The sequence below is a fragment of the Culex pipiens genome, chromosome 1 (genome assembly GCF_016801865.2).
Source record: "Culex pipiens pallens isolate TS chromosome 1, TS_CPP_V2, whole genome shotgun sequence".
Lineage (NCBI taxonomy): Eukaryota > Metazoa > Arthropoda > Insecta > Diptera > Culicidae > Culex > Culex pipiens.
The window spans coordinates 1,830,634-1,854,943 of NC_068937.1; the positions used below are offsets into that span (position 1 = coordinate 1,830,634).

The 24,310-nt window shown below is 32.9% G+C and overlaps 1 protein-coding gene across 5 annotated transcripts in view; it reads right to left on the reverse strand.

The window, feature by feature from the left end:
* Positions 1-250: 250 nt before the first annotated feature.
* Positions 251-24,310, reverse strand: part of LOC120415036 (acetylcholine receptor subunit alpha-like) — a 36,648-nt gene continuing 12,588 nt past the window's right edge. The window contains exons 3-13 of one of the 5 annotated variants that reach the window (XM_039576405.2): positions 18,175-18,219; positions 18,006-18,115; positions 14,746-14,926; positions 10,075-10,190; positions 9,706-9,874; positions 9,495-9,631; positions 5,850-5,938; positions 5,730-5,784; positions 5,407-5,526; positions 4,967-5,216; positions 251-2,511 (exon numbers count right to left, since the gene is read on the reverse strand). In XM_039576405.2, the coding sequence (XP_039432339.1) occupies positions 2,320-2,511; positions 4,967-5,216; positions 5,407-5,526; positions 5,730-5,784; positions 5,850-5,938; positions 9,495-9,631; positions 9,706-9,874; positions 10,075-10,190; positions 14,746-14,926; positions 18,006-18,115; positions 18,175-18,219 (1,464 nt within the window). In that variant the 3' untranslated portion in view covers positions 251-2,319. Of the gene's footprint in view, positions 2,512-4,966; positions 5,217-5,406; positions 5,527-5,729; positions 5,785-5,849; positions 5,939-9,494; positions 9,632-9,705; positions 9,875-10,074; positions 10,191-11,516; positions 11,536-14,745; positions 14,927-17,112; positions 17,294-18,005; positions 18,116-18,174; positions 18,220-24,310 lie in introns of those variants that run through there. The other 4 variants (XM_039576404.2, XM_039576406.2, XM_039576407.2 and 1 more) reach the window with 4 other exon arrangements.

The following is a 24,310-nucleotide window of genomic DNA, read 5'->3' on the forward strand; positions in this document are numbered from 1 at the left end:
AATTACACTTTAAAAATGATGGATTTCTTTCAAATTATGCGCAAAATAAAAACATGTTGCAAACTACGTAAATAACAAAGGTTCATATTTTATTTTGTTCAACAACCAACACCGATGTTTGTTTTGTTTTGTTTTTATCATGTTTTGTTCATACAATTTAGTTTTGTTTCCTCTTCTTTTTGGTTTCTCTGCAGTTTTTTTTAATGGGTTTGATTAATATTTTAGTACCGGGCGCGCGTTCATTTGATTAAAATTTTCCCTTTTTTATAATATATATTTTTTATTACTTGTATGAGCGTGATTTTGTGTGTTTTTTTTTGTGTGGTGTGCTGATGTTCTCGTTTTGTTACCTTTTGTTTTCATTTTATAAATGTTTGCTTTTTTTCTAATATATATAATATATTTAACCCTAGTTTGCTACGGTTTGTGTTTTTTGTTAACATGTTTTTTTGCTGTCTTGGCCGATGACATGTTACACTCTCATGCTGGTTTTTAGGAATATCTTCGGAGTTTCGGGATAGCCACACAATCATTTTCGCTAAACATGAACTTTCTTTGAAATTAAGGGCTAAGGGACAGATATTTCTACTGTGAGAAGTGTGACGCTCTTTTGTTTTTTGTCACACTGTGAAATGGCAGTATTAATTTTAATAAAAAGAGTAAAATGTAGTAATGTTTGAAGACAGAAAATGGAAGAAAATTAATGTCTTTACAAAGTTTGTTTGGTTTAACTAGCTTTTTATAACTACGTTTAAAGTTTCTCGAAATGGGAAACGTCGACAATACTCGTGTACAAAAATTATAGTAATTGTATACATTCTCTCCTGTAAAACTTGGGACAACCTAACACTTATAAACGAATACAAAAACGGTCAACTAAGTGTTGCTGCTTGCGCGCTGATATTGATCTCATGAGAGAGAACCGTGAGCCACGGTAATTGTTTCACATTCGAGTATTACATATATATAATTTATTGTTTGTATTTTGGTTTTCAGTTTTATGAATGTTGCTCTTGCTGGTAGTCCCAACCCGATCGGGACTTTTTTTTCTTCTTTTTTTTTGTTCTGTACGACTTACATTAGATGTTAACTATCAATGTTATTATTAGATAATAGAGTTTTCTTTTTTTTTTGCCTTTTTCCCTACAATACGTACCCTAAAACATATTTGATTAAAAGCTGTTGGACGCACGGTATTAAACAGAATGTGTGTACTCTGTGTTGTGTCACACCGTTGTGAGTGTGTGTAAAATTCATTACTTTTGAGTCGCGCGCGGATTCGCTGACATTCGTTTCTCAGTCATTCGCAGTACAGGACAAAAAAAATGGTGGCAGCTAAACCAATAGGATTATTTTTGTTTGCTCTATTCTGAGTTGCGAAAAACATGACCAGCTTGGCAAAGTCAACAACACATTTAGTCTAACACAGCTACGGCAAAGTATATATTTTTTGAGCATAAACGGGCGATCCGCTTGTCTGTGAAACATTAAATGTCGATTTTAAATCATTCGATGTATAGATTAGTCGCGGTTTAGCGAAAACTAACTTCTTTTTTTTTCTTTGCAAACTACTTTATTGCATAAAGACATCACCAGACGGCGAGAAGGGCTAAAAGTTCTCGGTCTAACTATTTTTTCGGTTGAAATTTACTACAATGGCGCGAAGCGCACTGAATTTGGTGCGTTGTGCGTATTCTTTTTGCAACGGGATTCTGCTACTCTGATTAAAACATCTTTGTTAAAAATTTCGACTACGATGAAAATTGCTACCTCATGCAATCGTAAAGGGAGGGGGACTTCACTATAGTGTTACGGAGGGGCCATTGAATATGGTTAAAAAATGTGTCTGTGTGTCGATAATTGCAATCTTTTCTCGCGATGATACCCGTATTCAATACAATTCATTGTGTAGTCCAACACTACAGCAGTAAACACAGTAAATCCGCTTCAAATTGACAACGCCGTTGCGCTCAAACAGGCAGTTTGACGTTTGAAACCTAAACCGCCTCGCGAACCAATCGTGCCATACCAGAGCTCAGCGTGAACTCACCCGCCGGCCATACTAGCGTTCGTGCTGATGCGCGCTAAACCTTCAAACTTTGATCACAAATCAGTAACGGTAGTGTGTGTGTGTTATTGAGCAAATCAGCTGCAGAGAGAAAGTGAGAGAGCCAAACTCAAAAAAACCAGAACAGCTCAAAAGAACCTGCCGCGAACCACCAGCGTCTTCTCGTACATCACAACGCAGGCACTCATTCCGACGGCGCACACGAAAACAATAGCCGCCAGCAGGCCGCAAACCACCAGCCCTGCAGGCTGCTATTGCGGCGGGCAACGGACCACGGTCGAGGTGGCAAAGTCGTCGAACGTTTTGTCGATCGGTATTCGGTCGTCGTACAGCGTCGGCGCCTGCAGGATGATGCCGGCCGTCCCGGCCACCACGGCCAGCGTGAAGATCCACAGGAACAGCCGGTCCAGCACCATGGCCACGTACTTCCAGTCCTCCTTGACCTGCGAGGACGATAGCATGCGTCGAAATTGGTCAGATTTTGACAAAAACCTGCTCAAATTTCGATGAACTCTTCAATGGAGCACCCGCAGTCGAGCAGTTTTTGACAGTTCGCTCCATAAGAAATACATTGTAGAAAAAAGCAAAAACTGCTCGAATGGAAGGGCTCCATTCACTCAGTTTTGGCCTCACGAATGTCAAATTTGAGTACTCATTCGTGAGTAGGACCGCTCCCGTCAAAATCGGAGTCATTCAACTGCGCATACTGCAGCTCGCGACGAAAATTTCGATGGCCTTGTTCAATTTTGACAAATTACTCAGTTTAAGGCTGATATGCAGATCGGAAGGAACGCAAAACTCCATATAAAAAAACGCCCAAGAAACGGTCAAGGAAAGGGTCACGAAAAGATTTTTCTTAAGCGGTACGCAGCTGAAAAGGAACAGAAACGGAAAGTGGCGTTTGACGTTTCTTCGCGCGGTGCTTGTTTGTAATATGTTTTGATGAAAAAATCAAAAAATTTGAATTTTACTATTTGAATGCGACTGAAAGTTACAAACGTTTTAATAATTTTATATTCGTTAGAATAAAAGAAAATCCCGGCAAATCTCAAAATCTTGAAATTATAAGGGCAGATTTAGTTTTTTGATCGAAACGGAGTAAAAATAGAAGTTGTCTTTATTGCTGTTGGCCCACGTGTCGCCAACTATTGCTAGTACCAACCAGCAACCTTTGGATTGTGAGTTCACTGCACTGTCCGATTAATCCACCCTGGCGGGACCGAAATGAAATAAACCGGAGTGAAAATAAACTTGACAATAATCATACAAATATCTATTTTCTTACTGAAAAATTCAATAATAATCTGAAATTCGACAATACAAATGATTCAAAAATAAAAATTCGAGAATATGGAAAAACAAACATTTCAGAAATAACAAAAAAAAAAAAAAAATGAAGGAAATTCCAACCATTTTTAAAATGTTTATTTTGAAGATTTAAAATAAAAATTATGCTGAATTGAAAAAAATAATATTAAAGTCGAGATTAAAGAATTTATAAATCCCATAGCTCAAAAAATTAAAAATTCGAAACCCGAAAAATTTCAGAAATTACAAGTCAAAATTTCAAAAGTTTAAAAAAATTTAAATATAGAAATTCGAAAACATATTTTTACGAAAAACCCAAAATTCTAACATTCAAAAACTCTAATTTTTGAAAAAATCAAAAATCTCAAAATTCCAGAATTAGAAATGTGGAGTTCAGAAATTTCAAAATTTAAGAATTTAAGAAAAACTTTTGAACATTTGTACCAGCCTTATTTTAAAATTTCCTAATTTCTAAATTTCCTTACTTCCTTATTTTCTAATTTCCTAATTTCTTTACTTCCTAATTGCCTAATTTCCTTATTTCTGAATTTCCTTATTTTCTTATTTCCTAACATCTTTATTTCCTAATTTTCTAATTTTTTAATTTCCTAATTTCCTTATTTTCTAATAACTAAATTTTCTTATTACCAAATTTCCTTACATTCTTATTTCCTAATTTCCTAACTTCCTAATTTCTTACTTTCCTAATTTTCTAATTACCAAATTTCCTAACTTCCTAATTTAATAATTTTCTGATTTCCTCATTTCCTAATATCCTAATTTCCTAATTTTATAATTTCCTAAATTTCTCAATTTCCTAGCATCCAAATTTCCTTATTTCCTAATTTCCTAATTTCTTTATTTCGTTATTACATAATTGAGTCCTAAAATGAATCTTAGATTGCTGATATTATTGTTTACAGCGATAAAGCTTATTTTTCTGGGTTGTTGTCTTGTCATTATTTTTCTTGCATTGAAATGAAAAAAAAGTGATCAGAAATGATATTGATCGTGTTTTTTACCGTTGTACATAAAAATTGACATTGGGCTTTAGTACCCAATTGCATAATTTCCTAATTTCCTAATTTCTTAATTTCCTAACTACCAAATTTCCTAGCTTCCTAATTTCTTAATTTCCTAATTAACAAATTTCCTAATTTCCTAACATCCTAATTTCTGAATTTCCTTATTTCATTATTCATAATTTCATAATTTTAGTTTGTCTAGTTTTAGAAGTTATAAATTTCTAATTTTCTGATTTTTTGAAGAAATTTTAAATTTTGATTTCTCAATTTTGTTTATAATTAATAATTGTTGTTTAAAGTTTTTGAATAAACATTTTTAATCTATTAAATTTTAACTTTTGAATACGCACACCGTCAAACGCGCTCATACCGAACTGTCAACTTTTCCTGGGGGGGTCACGAAAAGAACACGCAACATTTCTTGACCGCGTTCCTTCTGATCTGCATACCGTACTTTAGGTCAAAACCGACTTATGAATGTCAAATTTGAGATCGCTCCCGTCAAAATCCGAGTCACTCAACCGCGCACATACTGCAGTTCGCGCCGAACGCCCCTCCTCCTTACCTTCGTCGAGTCCTCGAGCATTTTGGTGTGTTCCGCGATGAACCGCACGCAGAAGCAGCTCCGGTGCATCTCCACCGGGCAGCTCGAGTGCGAAAAGGGCGGATGCTTGAGCACGGGACTCTTGATGCCGGACGGGACGGCCGTGTCGGCCGCCGTCGACAGCGACAGCTCCTCCGACTCGGAGTGCGGCATCCCGAGGGCGGGACCGTGAATCTGGCAGCTGCCGCCGAACGGGCCCGTTCCTGACAGGCTATGCAATTGAAAATTACTCCTATCACACATCATTGCAAGACAGTTTTTTTTTCGTTTTGACAATCAATTCGAATATGAGAGTATATTTTTTTCAGTGTAAACGAACAAGAAATTCAATTTGAAGAAAAGAGTTTAAATTGAAAAAAGAGAAAAGTAAAAAACAATCAGTTAGAAAATTTCATAAATACCTTAGCGGAGATAGATCATCGTTTGATGATGTCCTATTATGAAAACGAGCTACGCGATTTAATGTGGTGGTCGAATAATAAGGATAAAAGCAAGCGTGTGGTTCTTTTGGTAACAATTTTCTACAAAAGGCCAAGTAAAGACAGAAAATGTATACAAATGCTTGTAAGTTTGCTTTTTTGGGCTGATTAAAGGAGAATATCGTTCGAGTAATGTTTAGAAGGTATCAATCAAAGAATGCATAAAGAACGCGATGCATATGACTAGAGTAAATTTTAATTATAATAATTTAAAACCAAACTTCAACCATCAGATCAACACTCACCTGTGATTTTCGATGTAGTTCGGTCGCTTCAGGAACAGAAATCGGGGTAGAAAATCTACAAATTTCAATTAGATTTGATTAGATTGAACCAAAAGTAAAAGGCGAAAATAAAACCCTTACCGATGAAAACCGATTTGACCCACGGTGCCATTCGGTGCGTCTGCGGTGACCGGAAGTGGACATTCAGAACCACCACCGTGACGCATATACTGATTAGGGAGAGAAGAAATGGTTTTGTTACACAAATATGCCCGATGGTAGGCAACCCGCCGGACCGGTTTGTATAAACTCAGTTGCAAATAAAACGATTTTTGAAAAATTTTAGACCCAGAATAAAAAAAAATAATAACAAATTGAAAACCTTTTTTTTCTCCGTGCTTCTTTTGACAGCTTGCGAGACTTAACGTTACCGTGATGTCTATTGACATTGAATCGGGTTTTTTCAACGGAATTTTTGAAAATTACAGAAACTTTAATAATTATAAAAAAATTAAGAATTTTAGGAGTTTTAGTATTTTTTTAAGGAAATTTTAAAATTTTTAGAAATTTTTTGAAATTTTAAGAATTTTTGAAAAATTTATAATTCACCGGAATTTTTGGAAATTCGAGAAATTAAAAAAAAGGAACCTTTGGAATTTTAGAATTTTTATTATTTGCGGAATATTAGGCATTTTAGGAATTTCAGAAATTTTAGGAATTATAGAAATTTTAAGAATTTTAGGATATATAAGAAATTTAAAAATTTCAGTGATCTCTGGAATTTTAGAAATTTTATTTATTTTAGATATTTTAGGCATTATAAGAATTTTAGGAATAATATTTTTTTTTTAAATTTCAGAAATTTTACGAAATTTTAGAAATTTGAGGGATTTCTGGAATTTCAGAAATTTTATTTATTTTAAAAATTTTAGGTATTTTCAGAATTATTGGGATTTTAAAACAATTTATGAATCTTTGGTATTTAGAATTTTATGGAATTTTTAGGATTTTTTTTGAGAATTTTAATAATTTTAGGAATTTTAAGAAATTTTAGAAATTTTTGGGAATCTTTGAAATTTTAAAAAATCAGCAATTTCTAGGATTTTTTGCAAATTTTAGCAATTTTATAAATTTAACAAATTTAAAGGAATTATTTAAAAAAAAAATAGAAATTTTAGAAATCTATGGAATATAGGATAGTTTTTTGTGAATTTTAGTACTTTTAGGATTTTTACAATTTTTAGGAACCTAAAGAAATTTGAAAAGTTTTTGGAATCTTTGGAATTTTAAAATTTTTATCAGTTTTAGGAATTAGGGGAAATATACCCATTTTAATCACTCTAAGCCATTCGACCAATTCTCATCACTTTTGCAGTTTTCCGCTATTAAATCAACATTTTTAGATAAATCAACAATGGAGAGTTGCTTGCTCACTTTTATTTGAGCTATTTGTTACTTTGGAACAGTCAAAAACACTTTATGAAAGCTGTAATTCGTTATTAAAGTGCTGATAGGCCGATAATAGAAATAGGCTGAGAAATGGTATATTTCCCCTATAGTAATTTCAGAATTTTTAGGAATTATAAAAAAATCAACAGTTTCACCCAATATATATAATATGACTAAAAAAACCAAAATGACAAAAAATCTACAAAATTATCAAAATGATTAAAATCAACAAAATTACCAAAACTACCTATAATACCAAAATGCTACAAATGACCAAAATCGCCAAAATAACTAAAATCACAAAAAAATTACCAAAATTATCAAAATCAACAAAACGAACATAACGACCAAATAACCAAAATGACAAAATGATCAAAATGATCGAAATGACCAAAATTATCAAAATGACAAAAATTACCAAAATTACCTAAATTACCTAAATTACCTAAATTACCAAAATTACCAAAATGACCAAAATGACCAAAATGACCAAAATGACCAAAATGACCAAAATGACCAAAATGACCAAAATGACCAAAATGACCAAAATGACCAAAATGAAAAAAATGATCAAAAGGAACAAAATGACCAAAATTACCAAAATGGCCGAAATGACCGAAATGACCAAAATGACCAAAATGACCAAATGGAACAAAATGACCAAAATGACCAAAATGACCAAAATGACCAAAATGACCAAAATGACCAAAATGACCAAAATGACCCAAATGACCAAAATGACCAAAATGACCAAAATGACCAAAATGACCCAAATGACCCAAATGACCCAAATGACCAAAATGACCAAAATGACCAAAATGACCAAAATGACCAAAATGACCAAAATGACCCAAATGACCAAAATGACCAAAATGACCAAAATGACCACAATGACCAAAATGACCAAAATGACCAAAATGACCAAAATGACCAAAATGACCAAAATGACCAAAATGACCAAAATGACCAAAATGACCAAAATGACCAAAATAACCAAAATTACCAAAATGACCAAAATGACCAAAATAACATTTATGTGATTACGGTTATTTTTTTCATTTTAATTATTCTGATCGTTTTGGTCATTTTGGTCATTTTGGTCATTTGGGTCATTTTGGTCATTTTGGTCATTTTGATCATTTTGGTCATTTCGGTCATTTTTATCATTTTGGTCATTTTGGTCATTTTGGTCATTTTGGTCATTTTGATCATTTTGATCATTTGGTCATTTTGATTATTTTGGCCATTTTAATCATTTTGGTCGATTCGGTAATTTTGGTAATTTCGGTAAATTTGTTTATTTGGTAATTTTGCTACTTTAAGTATTTAAAGTAATTTTGGTAATGTTGCTTATGTTAGTAATTTTGGTCATTATTAGAATTTGGTCATTTTGATATTTTCGGTAAATTCTAAAATCCTTAAATTCAGATAATCTTAAACTCTTAAATTCGATTAATAAAAACATATTGAAATCAAAATCCTTAGGTATCAAAATCAAAATTGCAATGTTTCAAAATTCAGAAAATTTTTTAAATCTAATATTCTGATATCTTTAATCTTAAAATTCTAAAATCCAAAAAATATAGATTCTGAAAATATTGAAATTACAAATTCTGCAAAAATTAAACTGTGTGTCAATTAAGATTCAGGTATCTATCTACTTTATCTATTTTGATAATAAAGGTAATTTTTGTATTTTTGGTGATTTTAGTAATTTTGGTTGCTCTGTTAATTTAAATAATTTCGGTAATGACTGAAATTACCGAAATTATCAAAATCAAAATAACCAAAATGAACAATATTACCGAAATCATGAAAATTACCTGTATGACCAAAATGATCAAAATTACTAAAAGGACCAATGTTTTAGAATTTAGAATTTTAGATTTTTTAATTTTATGATTTTTTGTTTTTTTTGGATTTCACATTTCTATTCGAATTTTAAAAGATTGAGAATTCAAAAAAAACATTATTTCTCGATTAAATTTTCAAAAGGCCCTATCTGCATAGGAAACCCATGAGGGATAGGTTGTTTTGAAAATTTAATCTAGATTTCTAGAATTTTAGGATTGTGGAACTTTGGAATTGGGAATATTAGAATTTAACATTTTAGAATGTTCAGGATTCGAATAAGTTACTCACAATTAAGTTGTTTCGATTAATCTGTAAATTCCCGATTTGACAATTGCGTGAAATTTCAGTGACAAGCCAGCTCAATGTCAATCAACAAAGAGGTAACGTAATGTCACTCGGTCACTGTCATATGAAGCACGTGGATAACTGAATCCAAACAGATTTTTTTTTCAAATTAGCCTTTTTTCCAGCCCCTGACTGTACCTTATCGAAACCAGGATCATAGCAAATATCAAATATTTTCCCAGCAAAGGCACGACTAGGGACGTTGGCGGAATGATTTCGACGACCAGGAGGAAGAACACGTGGAGACTAATCAGGATCGAGATGGATAGCGTGACCTGTGCAGCGGCGGCGGCGGAATGAAAAAGTCAGTTTTGTAGAGAAAACAGAAGAAAAAACAGCTCAAATTTACCTTCTCGCCACTGTCCGACGGCAGGTAGAACGTGAGCACGGTCAGAAACGAGATGCCCATGCACGGGATTATGATGTTGACCGTGTAGAAGAGCGTTTTCCGCCGCATCGTAATGTTGAACGTAATGTCCAGGTAGGGCTCGTCGCAACAGGTGTAGAACTTTTCGTTTCTGGAGGGGAGAAATTGAGATTGTTCTGTTTGGTTTTGTCTGATCTCTGCACGAGAGAACAATAGCGATGACATTCAACCAAAGATGCTTTAATGACAAGATGGCGCGCACGACAAATTTTTAGTTCGACCAAATCCCGTTGGTGGCGCTGCAGCTTCGCTGCCACTATTGTTCTCTCTGACAGTTGGAAGCAAACTCACCTCACGGCCGGCACTTCCAGGATGTCCCACTCTACGGACATGTAAAACTCGGACAGATCTACGCCGACGTTCACGATATTGCTGCCCGTTTGCTCGTCCATGTGCCGCAGGTCAACCTGGGCGTTAGGCGTTAGCGTTAGCGTTCGTCGGAGAAGGGAAAGAAACGTTAGAGGGGCCAAAATTTGTGGATTGCTTTGCTTGGAAGGTTTGTTAACGACTTTTTTTTAATAATCAAATGCGCGTAAGAAAACAAGAAGAAACAAATTGGTATAATTGTAAAAGATTTTTTTTTGTTTTTTTTTGTCATGCATTAGTCAGAATTTATCGATTTATTAAAAGTAACATTTAATTATCAGTGTGGGTTAAAATTTTCAGATTTTTTTTTTTCTGTAGGGGAGACTAATGTGGTGAGAATTGGGAAATTTTGGTACTAAGTGTTGAATAAAGAAAGGAAACAAACGTCAAAGGCATGCCGAAATCGAAACCTGGTTATGATTTAAGTACTTTAGGGTGCATTTTAATGGTTAGTAAGGGACTACATCGATATTAAATGTGGCTTGAAGATGTTTAAGAAAGAATGAAAAAAACATAAATCGCACATTTATCATGAGAGTAAAAAAATCGAAAAGAAAAACGGAAAAGAGTCAACGTGAAAAAAAGTTTAAAATCCAATTACAACAAAAATTTTCACTAACAGCCGGCTGATGTGCGCTGAAAGCAGAATTATATTTATATTTATCAAAGTGGGAGGTAGTGTGTTTGTGTTGGGGGAGAAGGCAAGGGTAGGCTTTTAAATAGTAACAAACGAGCTTATGTATTGTTTTTTTTATTGGTCGTTAAACTAAGTTTTATTTAGTAACTATTTGTTTTTTTATTACTCAGCAACGGATGCTCGCTATTGTTTCGACTTGTTTAGTTCACACAGTTAGTTTAGATCATCGCTTTAGTTAGGGTGATATTTTCTAGGAAAATATCTAGAGTTTAATATTTTAAAAAGAAGGAAAAAACACAACACTTATTCGATACAGATGAACCTCAAACATGCTAACGTCGGACTACGTTGAACACCATCGTGGGAGATCCATGCTTGAAAAATACAGTAAAATGCGATCAAGTAACAACGGTTTTAAAATGTTCTAAAGCACATTGAGAGTGTATTATTTTGGTCTGTAATGTCAACGTGTTTTGTTGTTGGGTTGAGTTTTTCAAAATGGCGCACTGTGAAAAATGTCAAAAATACACGTAAACAACTAGAAGTTCGGCAAACCCCAAATGCAATATCAAAATATCAAAGAAGAGAAAAAAGACGACATTTAAAATTTCGATGCAACAATTTAGCAAAAAAGAAAACGAAAACAAAACGACGTTGAAAAAAGTGTCAACCAATCGATATATCAATCAACAACACGATTATGGGTAAATGATATTGAGCAATGTTGTACCTTCCCTCTAAACTTCTATTTTTAATCAAAACAAAGTACAAACAAATACTCCAATCACTGTCAATCTGTGGTTGTATGTAGGAAATAAAAGAGATGCAATGAATAATATAAATATTTTTTAAGCTTGTTCACAGAGTAAAATTTATTGCAGATTTATGTGGTTTAGCAAAAGCTACTTTTTTTAGGTTTCTTTTTTTGAAAATGTTTGTTTTATTGTTTTTAAAAAGTGAAAATTAACGCATTCAAGGGTGTAATCCCAAAAATATCATATCATATATCAATGTTGTCATTCAATTCAAGGCAAATCAATAATGTGGTGGTAACGCTGGATTTGGTGCCCTTTGACCAATTACCATTGAGCTTTTTTTTTTCCGTGGTCAGTTGCAGTTCGCGACAGCATTCTTACTTTACGGAATGCATAATTGATAAACATTCAGCATGAAGCCATTACCTGATGAGTTGGTGACAAAAGCTAGGGTGCGTCGAACAAATTCAAAGTTGAGATTTCACAACTTAACGAAAATTTCGGTGTATCTTTTTTGTTGACAAATTTCATTTCAACTGTCAAATACCGTGACATGGAGTTTTTCTAAACTTCAAAGAAAGTAAATCGATTGACTTTGCTAGACGAATTTTCAACAGAAAATGAACTCAATTTGAACAATCATGCTGAAGGTACATTGATTTCTGATTATTTTTTTCTGAAAACTAACGAAAAAGAGAAACAAAAACTAAACAACACGAATGTATCAGCTAGTTGTCCTAAAGTTCCACGAAAACTTATCAGATAGTTCGATAAAACAGTATTATTCGATTGATAGGGCCAGCCACACAAATTTTCCTTTAAAAAATATTCCGACCGAAAAGTAAAAAAAAAGTTGAGTCGTACGTCTGATCAGTCTGTGGTTTCAGTTAACTTGCTACACGACCGTTGGAATTACCCAATTTTGGGTTGTTACTCTCTGGGTTTCGATCGAGCTGTCAAAATATGGTTCCAATCCAAGGCATATAAATAAGACAAGGTATGGCGGATTTTCGAGCTGGTAAAAAAAATAGATAGCACGAGGACCTGATTTTATATGAAAATTTTCAGAAAAGTTCAAAATTGTCAATTTTTTGGTCAAATTTCTTCAATTTTTTTTTGTAGAGTTGATTGTAGCATGCCAAACTGAACCGAAAAACGCTTTCAATAAATAAATTCCAGCTAAAGCGTTTTTTTTGGTTCACTTTGAAATTTTCCCGGAAAATTGATAAATTTTCAATTTTCTGAAAATCTTGATACAAAATCCAGTTTTCGTGCTAAATATTTTTTGACAGCTCGAAAACCCACCTTACCTTATCTAATCTACATACTCTGGTTTCAATCGATCGAAAAGACCTTGCTTGGTTAACGGTGCACATCAACCAGAGCTTTTGCACCAAGAATTTTGTTACGGACATTTTTAGTATCTTGAAAATTACAGTAAACGATAAAAATTTTTATTCATCCCCTAAAGTACTGTTCACAACATAACTTACAACAAAGTTTGACTATTTTTAACAATTAACAATTTTTTTTAAGTTTGGCAATTTTGGAATAAGAAGACAACAACTTTTTTGGTTGCTGTGCACCCTTAAGGTTGGAATCAGAAATATTTCATCTAGATCTCGAAAATAACATACATTTTGTGAAACTTTTTTTTAGTATTAATTATAAACAAAAGTTTCACAACATGTGTGGTGCTAAAAAACTCGTTTATTGATAAAAAAAATATTCCAAAGGGATTCCAACCTGAATTGTACAAGGTTATGTCACTCGATGTTTTGACAGGGAAACTTGAGCAATTTTTTGTAGTGTGAAAGGGAGCGTTCTTTTATTACGTAACGCAGTTGAGGGGGAGGGGGGGGTCTGAGGCCGTGTTACGCTCCGTACAAAATTATTAAAATTTGTATGAAAATTTTGTTATGGGGGGGGGGGGGGGAGGGGGGAGGGGGTCTAAAAATCCGATTTTTGCGTTACGTAATAAAAGAACGCTCCCAAACCCAGAATTAGTGAAAGCAAAAAAAAACTCGATTTAACCCACAAAACAGGTCAGTTCCAACGACCGTGCAGCCACTAAACAGAAAGAGAGAGCAGTTCAAGGTGGGTATCACGCGGAAGGTGTGCAATTTTGACGTTTCTACGTTTCCACGCAACCGACGGGGTGGGTGTGGAGTGGATGCTATCGCGAACTGGGGTGCAGATTTTGAAGGGGGTTGAATTCTAGATTAAATTTTCAAAACAACCTATCCCTCATGGGTTTCCTATGCAGATAGGGCCTTTTGAAAATTTAATCGAGAATTTTGATCTGGCGTCGATTTACGCACACGCACACACACACATACATACAAATTCACGTTGCGTGAGGACAAAACAACAAAAGCATTTCCCGACCTAACATTCTCGACATTGTTTTTGTTTTGTAACTAGATATTAGATGGTTCAAAAGTGGTGCCAAAAAGATAAACAAAAACACAAAACAACAGAAACCAAACCAGAATTACCAAGAACAAGGACAATCTGAAGCGTTTCCGAAACGACTATTTTAAGTGTAAATATTGCAGTGGATGACCCTATTAAGTTCTAAAAACTGTTGGATGCTAAACAATACTCGTAAAATCACATGTTGCGTACGACTACAATATTGATTGAACGAAAAAAAGTAAATGAATGGAAAATCAGTACTGACAGAAACTGAAAAACCAAAGTCGAAACGTAAAATTAGGGCAAATGTGAAATGAAAACGAAAGAAAACGAATCAATCATTCCTCTATTTGTTTTGAGAACGATGTATGATAGCTTATGTTAATTTTAATAACGGTAAAGATGCACTTTTTTTGTTAGTCAAGTAGCAATATATTCGATATAAATGGTCATATTCACACAAACAGCAATGCCAGTACTATATATCTCAAGGTATCATAAAAGGAACTCAAGGGATTCCGAACAAAATAATAATAAAAAATGCTTTGCGATACTGTCAGTAGAATAATAGTTGACTAAGAAATTCTCTAACAAATCAAGAACCAAAACGATAGTTAAGTTCCAATATCGTTTGTATCGAAAAAACATGGTCTTTATGCATGGCATTCTAATAACAAGTTGATTACGTTTCAGCTAAGTTGCAGGTTCATTGAAATCATAACAAACATGTTTCGTTAAGTTTTTTTTTTTTGTATGGATAATATTATTAGGTAATAAATCTTGCACCTTAAACCCGTCATAGGTCCAGCTTCCTAGCTTTAAGACACACGTTTGTACGTCGTATGGAAAATATTCAACATCGATTGAACACGACGATTTGTACACTGCAGGTGGCTGCCAAATTACTAGACCAGTATTATAAACTGTTGCTTTAGTCATTAGCGTTACTTCATAATGACCGTCAGCACTGTGAAGAGAAGAAACGCAGAGAATCATGAAATGTCAACGGAATTGATGGTGGATTAGTGGATTTTTTTTTGCTGTTGGGATTTTTTTTGGGTGCGTAACACTAAAAATGCTTCGATAGGTGGATTACTCCTTCTTTCGCTTTTTTTTCCCCGCGACCGCCGATTCAAAACAAACAAAAAACAAAACAAATTTCAAGCCGCCATTTTGACACGCTGCACCGTTTCACCTTAAGATTAAGGTCACGCGCGTCCAAGGTATGTGTATTAGATAAGGTAAGGCGGGTTTTCCAGCTGTCAAAAAAGTGTTAGCACAAAATCCAGAGAAATGCAAATTTGACAATTTTTCTGCTAAATTCCACCGGATTTTTTCTGCAGAGTTGTTAAGCATGTCAAACTAAACAAAAAAAAAACTTTTAAAACAAAAATATTTTTTGAAAAAAAAATATTCAGCTTTTTTTTTACAACTGGAAAACCTGCCTTACCTTAACTAATCTATATGCCTTGACCAGCGTCGCCTTCGGCGCGCCTTGTTTACCTGTCAAACAGACCACAGACTGCAATGTTCCAGACCGAGCACTGACTTTATTTATTTTGTTATTCCAAATTCCGCTCAGTCTGAAACATTACGCTCAAAATTGCTCCTTTTTTTTGTTGGAAAGGACAAACATGTGGCGCCGAAGTAAACTCAAATTAAACTGCATCAGCTAATTCGAGACCCCCGGGAGGGGAGGAAAATGAGTTTTTTTTCTTCTTCTTGTCGTCACACACTTTGGATACAGTTCAGAAATCATTGTTGTTGTTGGTGGTGGTTCGCAAATTGGAAAAGTTGCCAAAACTGCACAAGTTCTGCAATATATACACACATTGATACCGGGACCTCGCTGGAGAGAGAACACGTGAGTGTGCGTCTGTGTGTGATTAAGAGAGAGAGAGACAGAGGGGGTGAACGGGTGAAACTCGTGAACAAAACTATATATTATGGAAAATATATACATAACAATACGAGAAAAACACTGCGTTTTTTTTTGGTTGTTGGTGGGTATACGAAAGAAATTCGGGTAAAATTGAACGCAAGGGATAAGTAATGCATGGCTATTTACATTTATGTTATTTTGTTTGGTTAGTTAAACTGAAAAAAGATTACGTGCAGTTTTTATGGTTAAGGTAAAATTAGTTTTCGATATAAAGGTTGGCAAAAATCTCCCCAAACCATATACGATGGTTGTATTTACATCACGTGTGTCGAATTTGCAGGTAGTTTTGTTTTAGGATAATAATGCCTAAACGAACAAGCGAGATAAGTCGAACGAAAGAAAGAGAAAGAGAGAAGGAGAGGGATGTTAAAATATACAATGTTACTATTTATACGGCTTGCTTGTTTTGTTTTCTTTTTTTTGGTCGCCATCTTTACAGGGTAGATTCACTATTGGAAAGTGAAATCATACGCGGCGAACGTCATATGGAGAGATTGGAAATGTTTATTTTCTGTATATGTGAAGAAAAGCTACCTCCCACTAAGATTTTTGTGGGACACTGGAAAAAATCGCAATTTCAAAATAGTTACATAAAATGAACGGTTTTGGTTGCATTTCATCTCGAACTGAAGTATACGAACGTAAGAACAATTTAGTTGCGACGTTTCGAACTTAAACTTGGAGTAATCGACAAGCTAGAATGAGTAAATCAAAAGTCGAGAGACACTGGTGAAAAAATAAGAAACGGAAAACACAAGTGATAATGCGCATCTATTTTTTGTTTCCATTTTTTTGGTGGTGAAGGTGCAGTTAGCTAAAGCTGATTTGATCGACTGATAATGGGAGGTTTGTAGTTTTTTTTTATTTGGCTATTTATAATAACTATAAGCTACTATGTACAATGGGGAGCCACCACCGCGAAGGTGGGGCCTGTTTTGGTTCAATTCCGGACAGAATTTGTTTTCTTTTGGGGGGTTTTCCAAATTGAAGGTATCTTACAATCTTTGTGTACAGTTAACAAAACGATCAACGGAAAAGTCAAACAGAAAGGCTTTTTTTTTGTTTTGGGAGCAATAATAATAATGTAAGAAAAATATATAAATTTTGTGAAGCTATATATTCGTTTTCGAACAAAGATGAATCCAAGTGTTTTTGTTTTTTGTTTAAATATTTGTAAAAAAATAAAGTTTTGCAAACCATCGAGAACCTACCTTAAAACCATCATATGTCCAACTTCCAAATTTCAATACGCATGTTTGCTCATCAAATGGAAAATACTCTACGTCAATTTCACATGATGATTTGTATATGGCAGGAGGTTTCCATTCAACTAAACCTTCGGAATATATTGTGGCTTTTGTCGCTAACGTCACTTCGAAATTACCGTCGGCACTTGAAGCGGTCAACATTCAAATTTAAGACGCAGAAAGGGGAGATTTGGCACACATGAATTTAAGCATGGAATTAAAATTTGATTTTTAGGATTATGTTTATATATCGGTTAGTTTAATGGGTTCATTTATATAGACATGAAGTATATTGATTATTACCACAAAAAAACCAAAACAAAAAGCCAACTCATACGATAATCAAACCATAAACCATGAATCGTACAGAGTTTCAAGGAAGTCATAAAACAAAACAAACCCAAAAAAAGGTATGATTCAAAACACACGCGTTTGTTTCTGCACTGTCTGGAGAGTTCCTGCAGAAATTTGGAGAGGGGAACGCCACGCTACCACAAGGGCATAGTGCTGTTCGGGATGAAGTGACAAACAAACACTACCTTAATGGCTTGGCAATGGAAGCAAACGTCGAAGGATGAGGGACGCTACCCCATTTATAAGGACTGTTACGTTTCGAACAACTAAGCAATGGACTCATACGTCTGTTCCGCGTGAACTGAAGCGTGATTTTAGGATTTTTCGATTTCAAAATAAACTTTCAAATCGTTATTCTAGATGAGTATCACACTGAGAGAAATAGAGAGAGGATATACACACCGAGGTGCTTGAATACTTTCATATTTTTTTCATCTTTGTTGATGTTGTTGTTGTTTGCAAGATTAATCCGAACAAAAGTAAACAAAGGCGCGCATACTCACTTGTTGTACAGCACAATGTCCGGGCGCCAGATGTGGTCGGACGGGACGTGCAGCATCTGCACGCCCCCGTACTCCTTCGGCTCCCAGCGTAGCTTGTAGTCGTACCAGGACTGGAAATTGATCATAGATTTCATACCTGTTCGTGCTCCTCTAGGGATGCGATTCATACCTGTTCGACCCAAAGGTTTGTGGTCATAATTTGATTTTTAAGGTTCTGAAAGGAGAAAAGTCAAAACATTGTCATTCATTCGAAATTGAGTCATTTTTTTTTAAATTAAATTCAACAAAAAAAATGTTTTTATCAACTTATGCAACTCATTCTAATTTTTTAATTTTTTTCTTGCTTTCTTATATTTGTTTTCGATTATCAGTCTTGAAAATAATTAATTTAAAAATTCGGACTTCTAAAATTGGAAAATTGCTGGATTAAAAGAATTATATGAATTTCAAAATCATTTTTTTTTTAATTTAAGATTTATGATTTTTTAAACCAGAAGAATTTTAGAATATTGAAATTGTAGAATTTTATTTAAGGATTCTTTAATATTTAAAGTTTACGACCCATATTTATTTTAATTTATGAATTTTAGAATTTTTGACTTTATCAATATAAAATATTAAAATTAAAGAATTTTTAGATTTTTAAAGTTCTAAATTATGAGTTCTGAAATTTTGTAATTTTCAATTGAAGAATTTCGAATATCTAGCAAAAGCTTTGTTGATTTGCAAAGATTTCGGTAGTGGAATACCTCCATCATAATAATTTAGCTATTTTTAAACACATAATTGCACCTTAAACGAATTATCCGCTGAACACTCAAGAATTATAGTCCTACATTTTTGTAAATTTTATCAATTTTGTCAATTTTGTTAACTTTGTCAATTTTGTAAATTTTGTAAATTTTGTAAATTTTGTAAATTTTGTAAATTTTGTAAATTTTGTAAATTTTGTAAATTTTGTAAATTTTGTAAATTTTGTATATTTTGTAAATTTTGTGAATTTTGTAAATTTTGTAAATTTTGTAAATTTTGTAAATTTTGTAAATTTTGTAAATTTTGTAAATTTTGTAAATTTTGTAAATTTTGTAAATTTTGTAAATTTTGTAAATTTTGTAAATTTTGTAAATTTTGTAAATTTTGTAAATTTTGTAAATTTTGTAAATTTTGTAATTTTTGTAAATTTTGTAAATTTTGTAAATTTTGTAAATTTTGTAAATTTTGTAAATTTTGTAAATTTTGTAAATTTTGTAAATTTTGTAAATTTTGTAAATTTTGTAAATTTTGTAAATTTTGTAAATTTTGTAAATTTTGTAAATTTTTTAAATTTTGTAAATTTTGAAAAAAATTGTTAATTTTGTAAATTTTGTCAATTTTGTCAGTTTTGTCAATTTTGTCGATTTTAGTATATTAGTATATTAGTTTTTTAGAAAAACTTTAAAATTTTTATAAATTTTGTCAATATTGTCAATATTGTCAATTTTGTCGATTCTGTCAATTTAGCCAATTTTGTTAATTTTGTCAATTTTGTCAATTTTGTCAATTTTGTCAATTTTGTCAATTTTGTCAATTTTGTCAATTTTGTCAATTTTGTCAGTTATATCAACTTTGTCCATTTTGTCGATTTTAGTATATTAGTATATTAGTATTTTAGTATTTTAGTATTTTAGTATTTTAGTATCTTAGTATTTTAGTATTTAAGTATATTAGTTTTTTAGTATTTCGGTATTTTAGTATTTTAGTATTTTAATATTTTAGTATTTTTGTATTTTAGTATTTTAGTATTTTAGTATTTTAGTATTTTAGTATTTTAGTATTTTAGTATTTTAGTATTTTAGTATTTTAGTATTTTAGTATTTTAGTATTTTAGTATTTTAGTATTTTAGTATTTTAGTATTTTAGTATTTTAGTATTTAGTATTTTAGTATTTGAGTATTTTAGTATTTTAGTATTTTAGTATTTTAGTATTTTAGTATTTTAGTATTTTAGTATTTTAGTATTTTAGTATTTTAGTATTTTAGTATTTTAGTATTTTAGTATTTTAGTATTTTAGTATTTTAGTATTTTAGTATTTTAGTATTTTAGTATTTTAGTATTTTAGTATTTTAGTATTTTAGTATTTTAGTATTTTAGTATTTTAGTATTTTAGTATTTTAGTATTTTAGTATTTTAGTATTTTAGTATTTTAGTATTTTAGTATTTTAGTATTTTAGTATTTTAGTATTTTAGTATTTTAGTATTTTAGTATTTTAGTATTTTAGTATTTTAGTATTTTAGTATTTTAGTATTTTAGTATTTTAGTATTTTAGTATTTTAGTATTTTAGTATTTTAGTATTTTAGTATTTTAGTATTTTAGTATTTTAGTATTTTAGTATTTTAGTATTTTAGTATTTTAGTATTTTAGTATCTTAGTATTTTAGTATTTAAGTATATTAGTTTTTTAGTATTTCGGTATTTTAGTATTTTAGTATTTTAATATTTTAGTATTTTTGTATTTTAGTATTTTAGTATTTTAGTATTTTAGTATTTTAGTATTTTAGTATTTTAGTATTTTAGTATTTTAGTATTTTAGTATTTTAGTATTTTAGTATTTTAGTATTTTAGTATTTTAGTATTTTAGTATTTTAGTATTTTAGTATTTTAGTATTTTAGTATTTTAGTATTTTAGTATTTTAGTATTTTAGTATTTTAGTATTTTAGTATTTTAGTATTTTAGTATTTTAGTATTTTAGTATTTTAGTATTTTAGTATTTTAGTATTTTAGTATTTTAGTATTTTAGTATTTTAGTATTTTAGTATTTTAGTATTTTAGTATTTTAGTATTTTAGTATTTTAGTATTTTAGTATTTTAGTATTTTAGTATTTTAGTATTTTAGTATTTTAGTATTTTAGTATTTTAGTATTTTAGTATTTTAGTATTTTAGTATTTTAGTATTTTAGTATTTTAGTATTTTAGTATTTTAGTATTTTAGTATTTTAGTATTTTAGTATTTTTGTATTTTTGTATTTTTGTATTTTAGTATTTTAGAATATTAGTAATTTTTTTAAAATTTTGGAATTTTAAAATCTGGATGGTCAAGAAATTTAAATTTGAAAATTCTAGAATGACATAATTTAATATTTTAGAAATTGAGAATTAGTATATAACTTTTTTTGTTCGATCTAGTAAACAAAAACAGATTATTGCAGTCATTATGGCACAGAACATCGTTTCCCTTTAAAATTAAGGTGACACGTTTGTTGTGCATTTTTTACTTGGCAGTTGGACCACAGACTCAAATGTTCAAGACGGATCACTTTAATTTGATTTTAATATCCTTCAGTCAGATGCAAAATTTCAGTTTGCAAGCAAAACGTCAGTTTGACAAGCAACGCAATCGAGGGGCAAGACACTCCTCTATTCAATTTAAATTGATAGATTTCCTCTATCACAATAACAAACCCCGCAGTAAATTTGCCTAAAGCAAAACTTCAACATCCTCCCAAATCGCTAGTGAAGCATTAAACCACACTCAAGATTTTCGCGGAGCACTGATTTCAACCCGAGCTCTTTCAAATATGATTACAAATTCATATCGTTCTCCTTGCGGGACCTGTTACGAACCCATCGATAAGTTCACTCACTACCTGCTACCAGTAGTAGTAGGAAGTTAGGAAGTCACCGTATTGCGCGTATATATATATTCAATTTTGTCTTTTTGCATATGCTGCTTTAGTGCACTTATTCCCATCCACCCATGTACGCGAACCATCTTGGCTGGATGTGGCTTTTATCATAAACCGTGATGTGGTCTCTAGAATATGGAGAGTACACGTGTGAGGAGACAGTAGTCAGTGAATGCCGCTGCGGTTGCTTTGATAAGCCGTAGGTTGGGGTCGCTTTGAAGTTTGCGTTTCAAGCTGAGATTGCGTTTCTTCGACACAGAGTTTGCGTTCCTTTTGCGTTTCGCTCAAACATAGTTTGCGTTTCATAGCGTTCCTATGTTGCGTTTTGACCTGTGTTTTTAAAGTTGCGTTTTTCTAACGTTTGCGAATTGCGTTTCATCAGCGTCTAATTTGCGTTCCAGCTGTCATAAGTTTGCGTTCCAGTTGCGTTCCATGCACGGTATCAACCCCTACACATTCCTGCACAGTGTGCGGTGGAGGACATGCCTGTAGAGTGGAACTATAATAACCGAACCGGTACGACGATGACGACCACCACCGAGCGAGAGAGAGTCTATGGTCGGCGAGTGGTTGGATGGTTTCCAGGTTGGTGGTGGCAACCTATGAATATTTAAACGCCACTCTCCGGGCCCATTCGGAACGGTCCCCGTGATTGTTCTACCGTTACCCCGTGACGATGACGACGGGTTGCATGCACTTCTGGGTTCCATAGGATAGACACAATGATGGTGATATTTACCCATCATAGGCTATGTGTAGCTCCTATAGGTAGGTGGCTTTTAGTGGTTTGCCGTGTTAAAGGGGGTTTGAAACTTTAAAGACTCTCTGGGACGACGGTTCGGTTGGGAAAATCCGGAAAGTTTCCTCTCGGTAATCCCCCCAGCTTTCGTTTAACTTTATTCTTGTGGATTTGCCGAAGCTATTGAAAAGTTCAACAATGCTCAAGTCGGCAAACAGTTCGCTTTTTCGAACTGAGGTTGAACCTCTGTCACAAGATGGCACGGCAGTGACGCTACCATAAAACGTTTTATTATCATGCATGCAATCTCACGTGGTCTGAAAGAGTGAGTGTGTGTGTGTTGTAATCTGGAAGATGGAAGTTCTAGTGTGTCCTCCTCTGCACCACTAGAAAGAATTATGGCAGACAGCTGGAAGATTGCTATGGAAATTCAGTGATCTTAAGAGCGCTCGACTCGACGTCGAGTCCACTCAGCAAAATAACATGTTGCAGAAGGCAAAGTAGCTGTACTGCAAACGAAAATGATGATGTACAGAAGCAAATAAAATTCGCTTTTTGAATTAAGCACTGAATCTAGTTAGCAAAAAAGTATAGTTTTGCACATTTTGGCACGTAACATCGTTTCCCCTTAAGATTAAGGAGAAACGCGTCACCTTGTTTTGCTTTGTTTACATGTCAGTTGGACCACAGACTCTAATGTGCAAGACGGAGCGTTTTAACTTAATTGCAATCTTCTTGCAATCTGGTTCGAAATTCTTGGCAAGAATTATAGAAGTTTTAACATTTTTGAATTAAAAAAAATGAATTTCAATATACTAGAAGTTTTAAATATTAATGAAATTTAATAGGATTAGAATTAAAGAGTTAATTTGTAAAAAAATATAATTTAAGAACTCACTTCCTTTTGAACTAAGCATAAAATCTAGTAAGAATTTTGGAAAGAAACATCATTTCTCCTTAAAATTAAGGTGAAACGCGTCACTTTGTTGCGCTTTGTTTACTTGTCAGTTGGACCTCAGACTAAAATGTTCTATATGCAGTCATTTAGTTTGGTTCATAAAAAGTTAGTTTAATACTGCCCATAATTGAAAATTCGGCTATTATGCCAAATCAAGTATTCCGAGAAAAACGCGTTTTAGTGTTTGTCACAAAATCTCTGTCAAGGCAATTTCCCATAAGAGTGGCATAATAGCCGTTTGGTTTTTCGCATCGGCAGCCAAGTCTAAACACTATTTCAGTGAACTTCAAGTTCCAGAAGATGCGTTGGAACATCCTCTACCACCTGGTGCTAATACAGTCGACTCTCTGGTTGTCAATATCCAAGGGACCGTCGAGGAAGAGAATCATCAGTTTACAGAACGATGCAAAATGAAGACTCGATTGAAAATATTTTTTTCTTGATACCCAGCTATGGGAGAGAATCATGGCAACGTCCATCAAACAAAAACAAACTAATGTCAAACACCCTTCAAAGCTTCGTTTCGGCAAGGAAAATGTCTATGCAAGCCATGAGAAAGTGAAATTATTGACAACCGGAAGAGATTTTTAAAGCAAACAGAATCCAAGGGACCGTCGAGGAAGAGATCCTTCAAGCAAGGGAAAATATCGAGGAATGAAGATAATTGAAGTATGCAGATTGAAGGGACTGAAGAATTCATCGATAGATGGAGAATTATTGATATCGAGAAGATCGACAGCCAGAGAGTCGACTGTATCTCGTTTTTGCCAAAAGTGGATATTAGCCGTTTTTTCAATGGTGGGCAGAATAGTGAATTTTGAAAAGAGAAAATTATGAATTGATATATTTTAGAATTTTTACAGGATTTTAGAAGTAGTGAATTTTAGAATTGTAGAATTAAATCATTTTGAAAATATTAAAATTTTTGGCAAGTAACATCACTT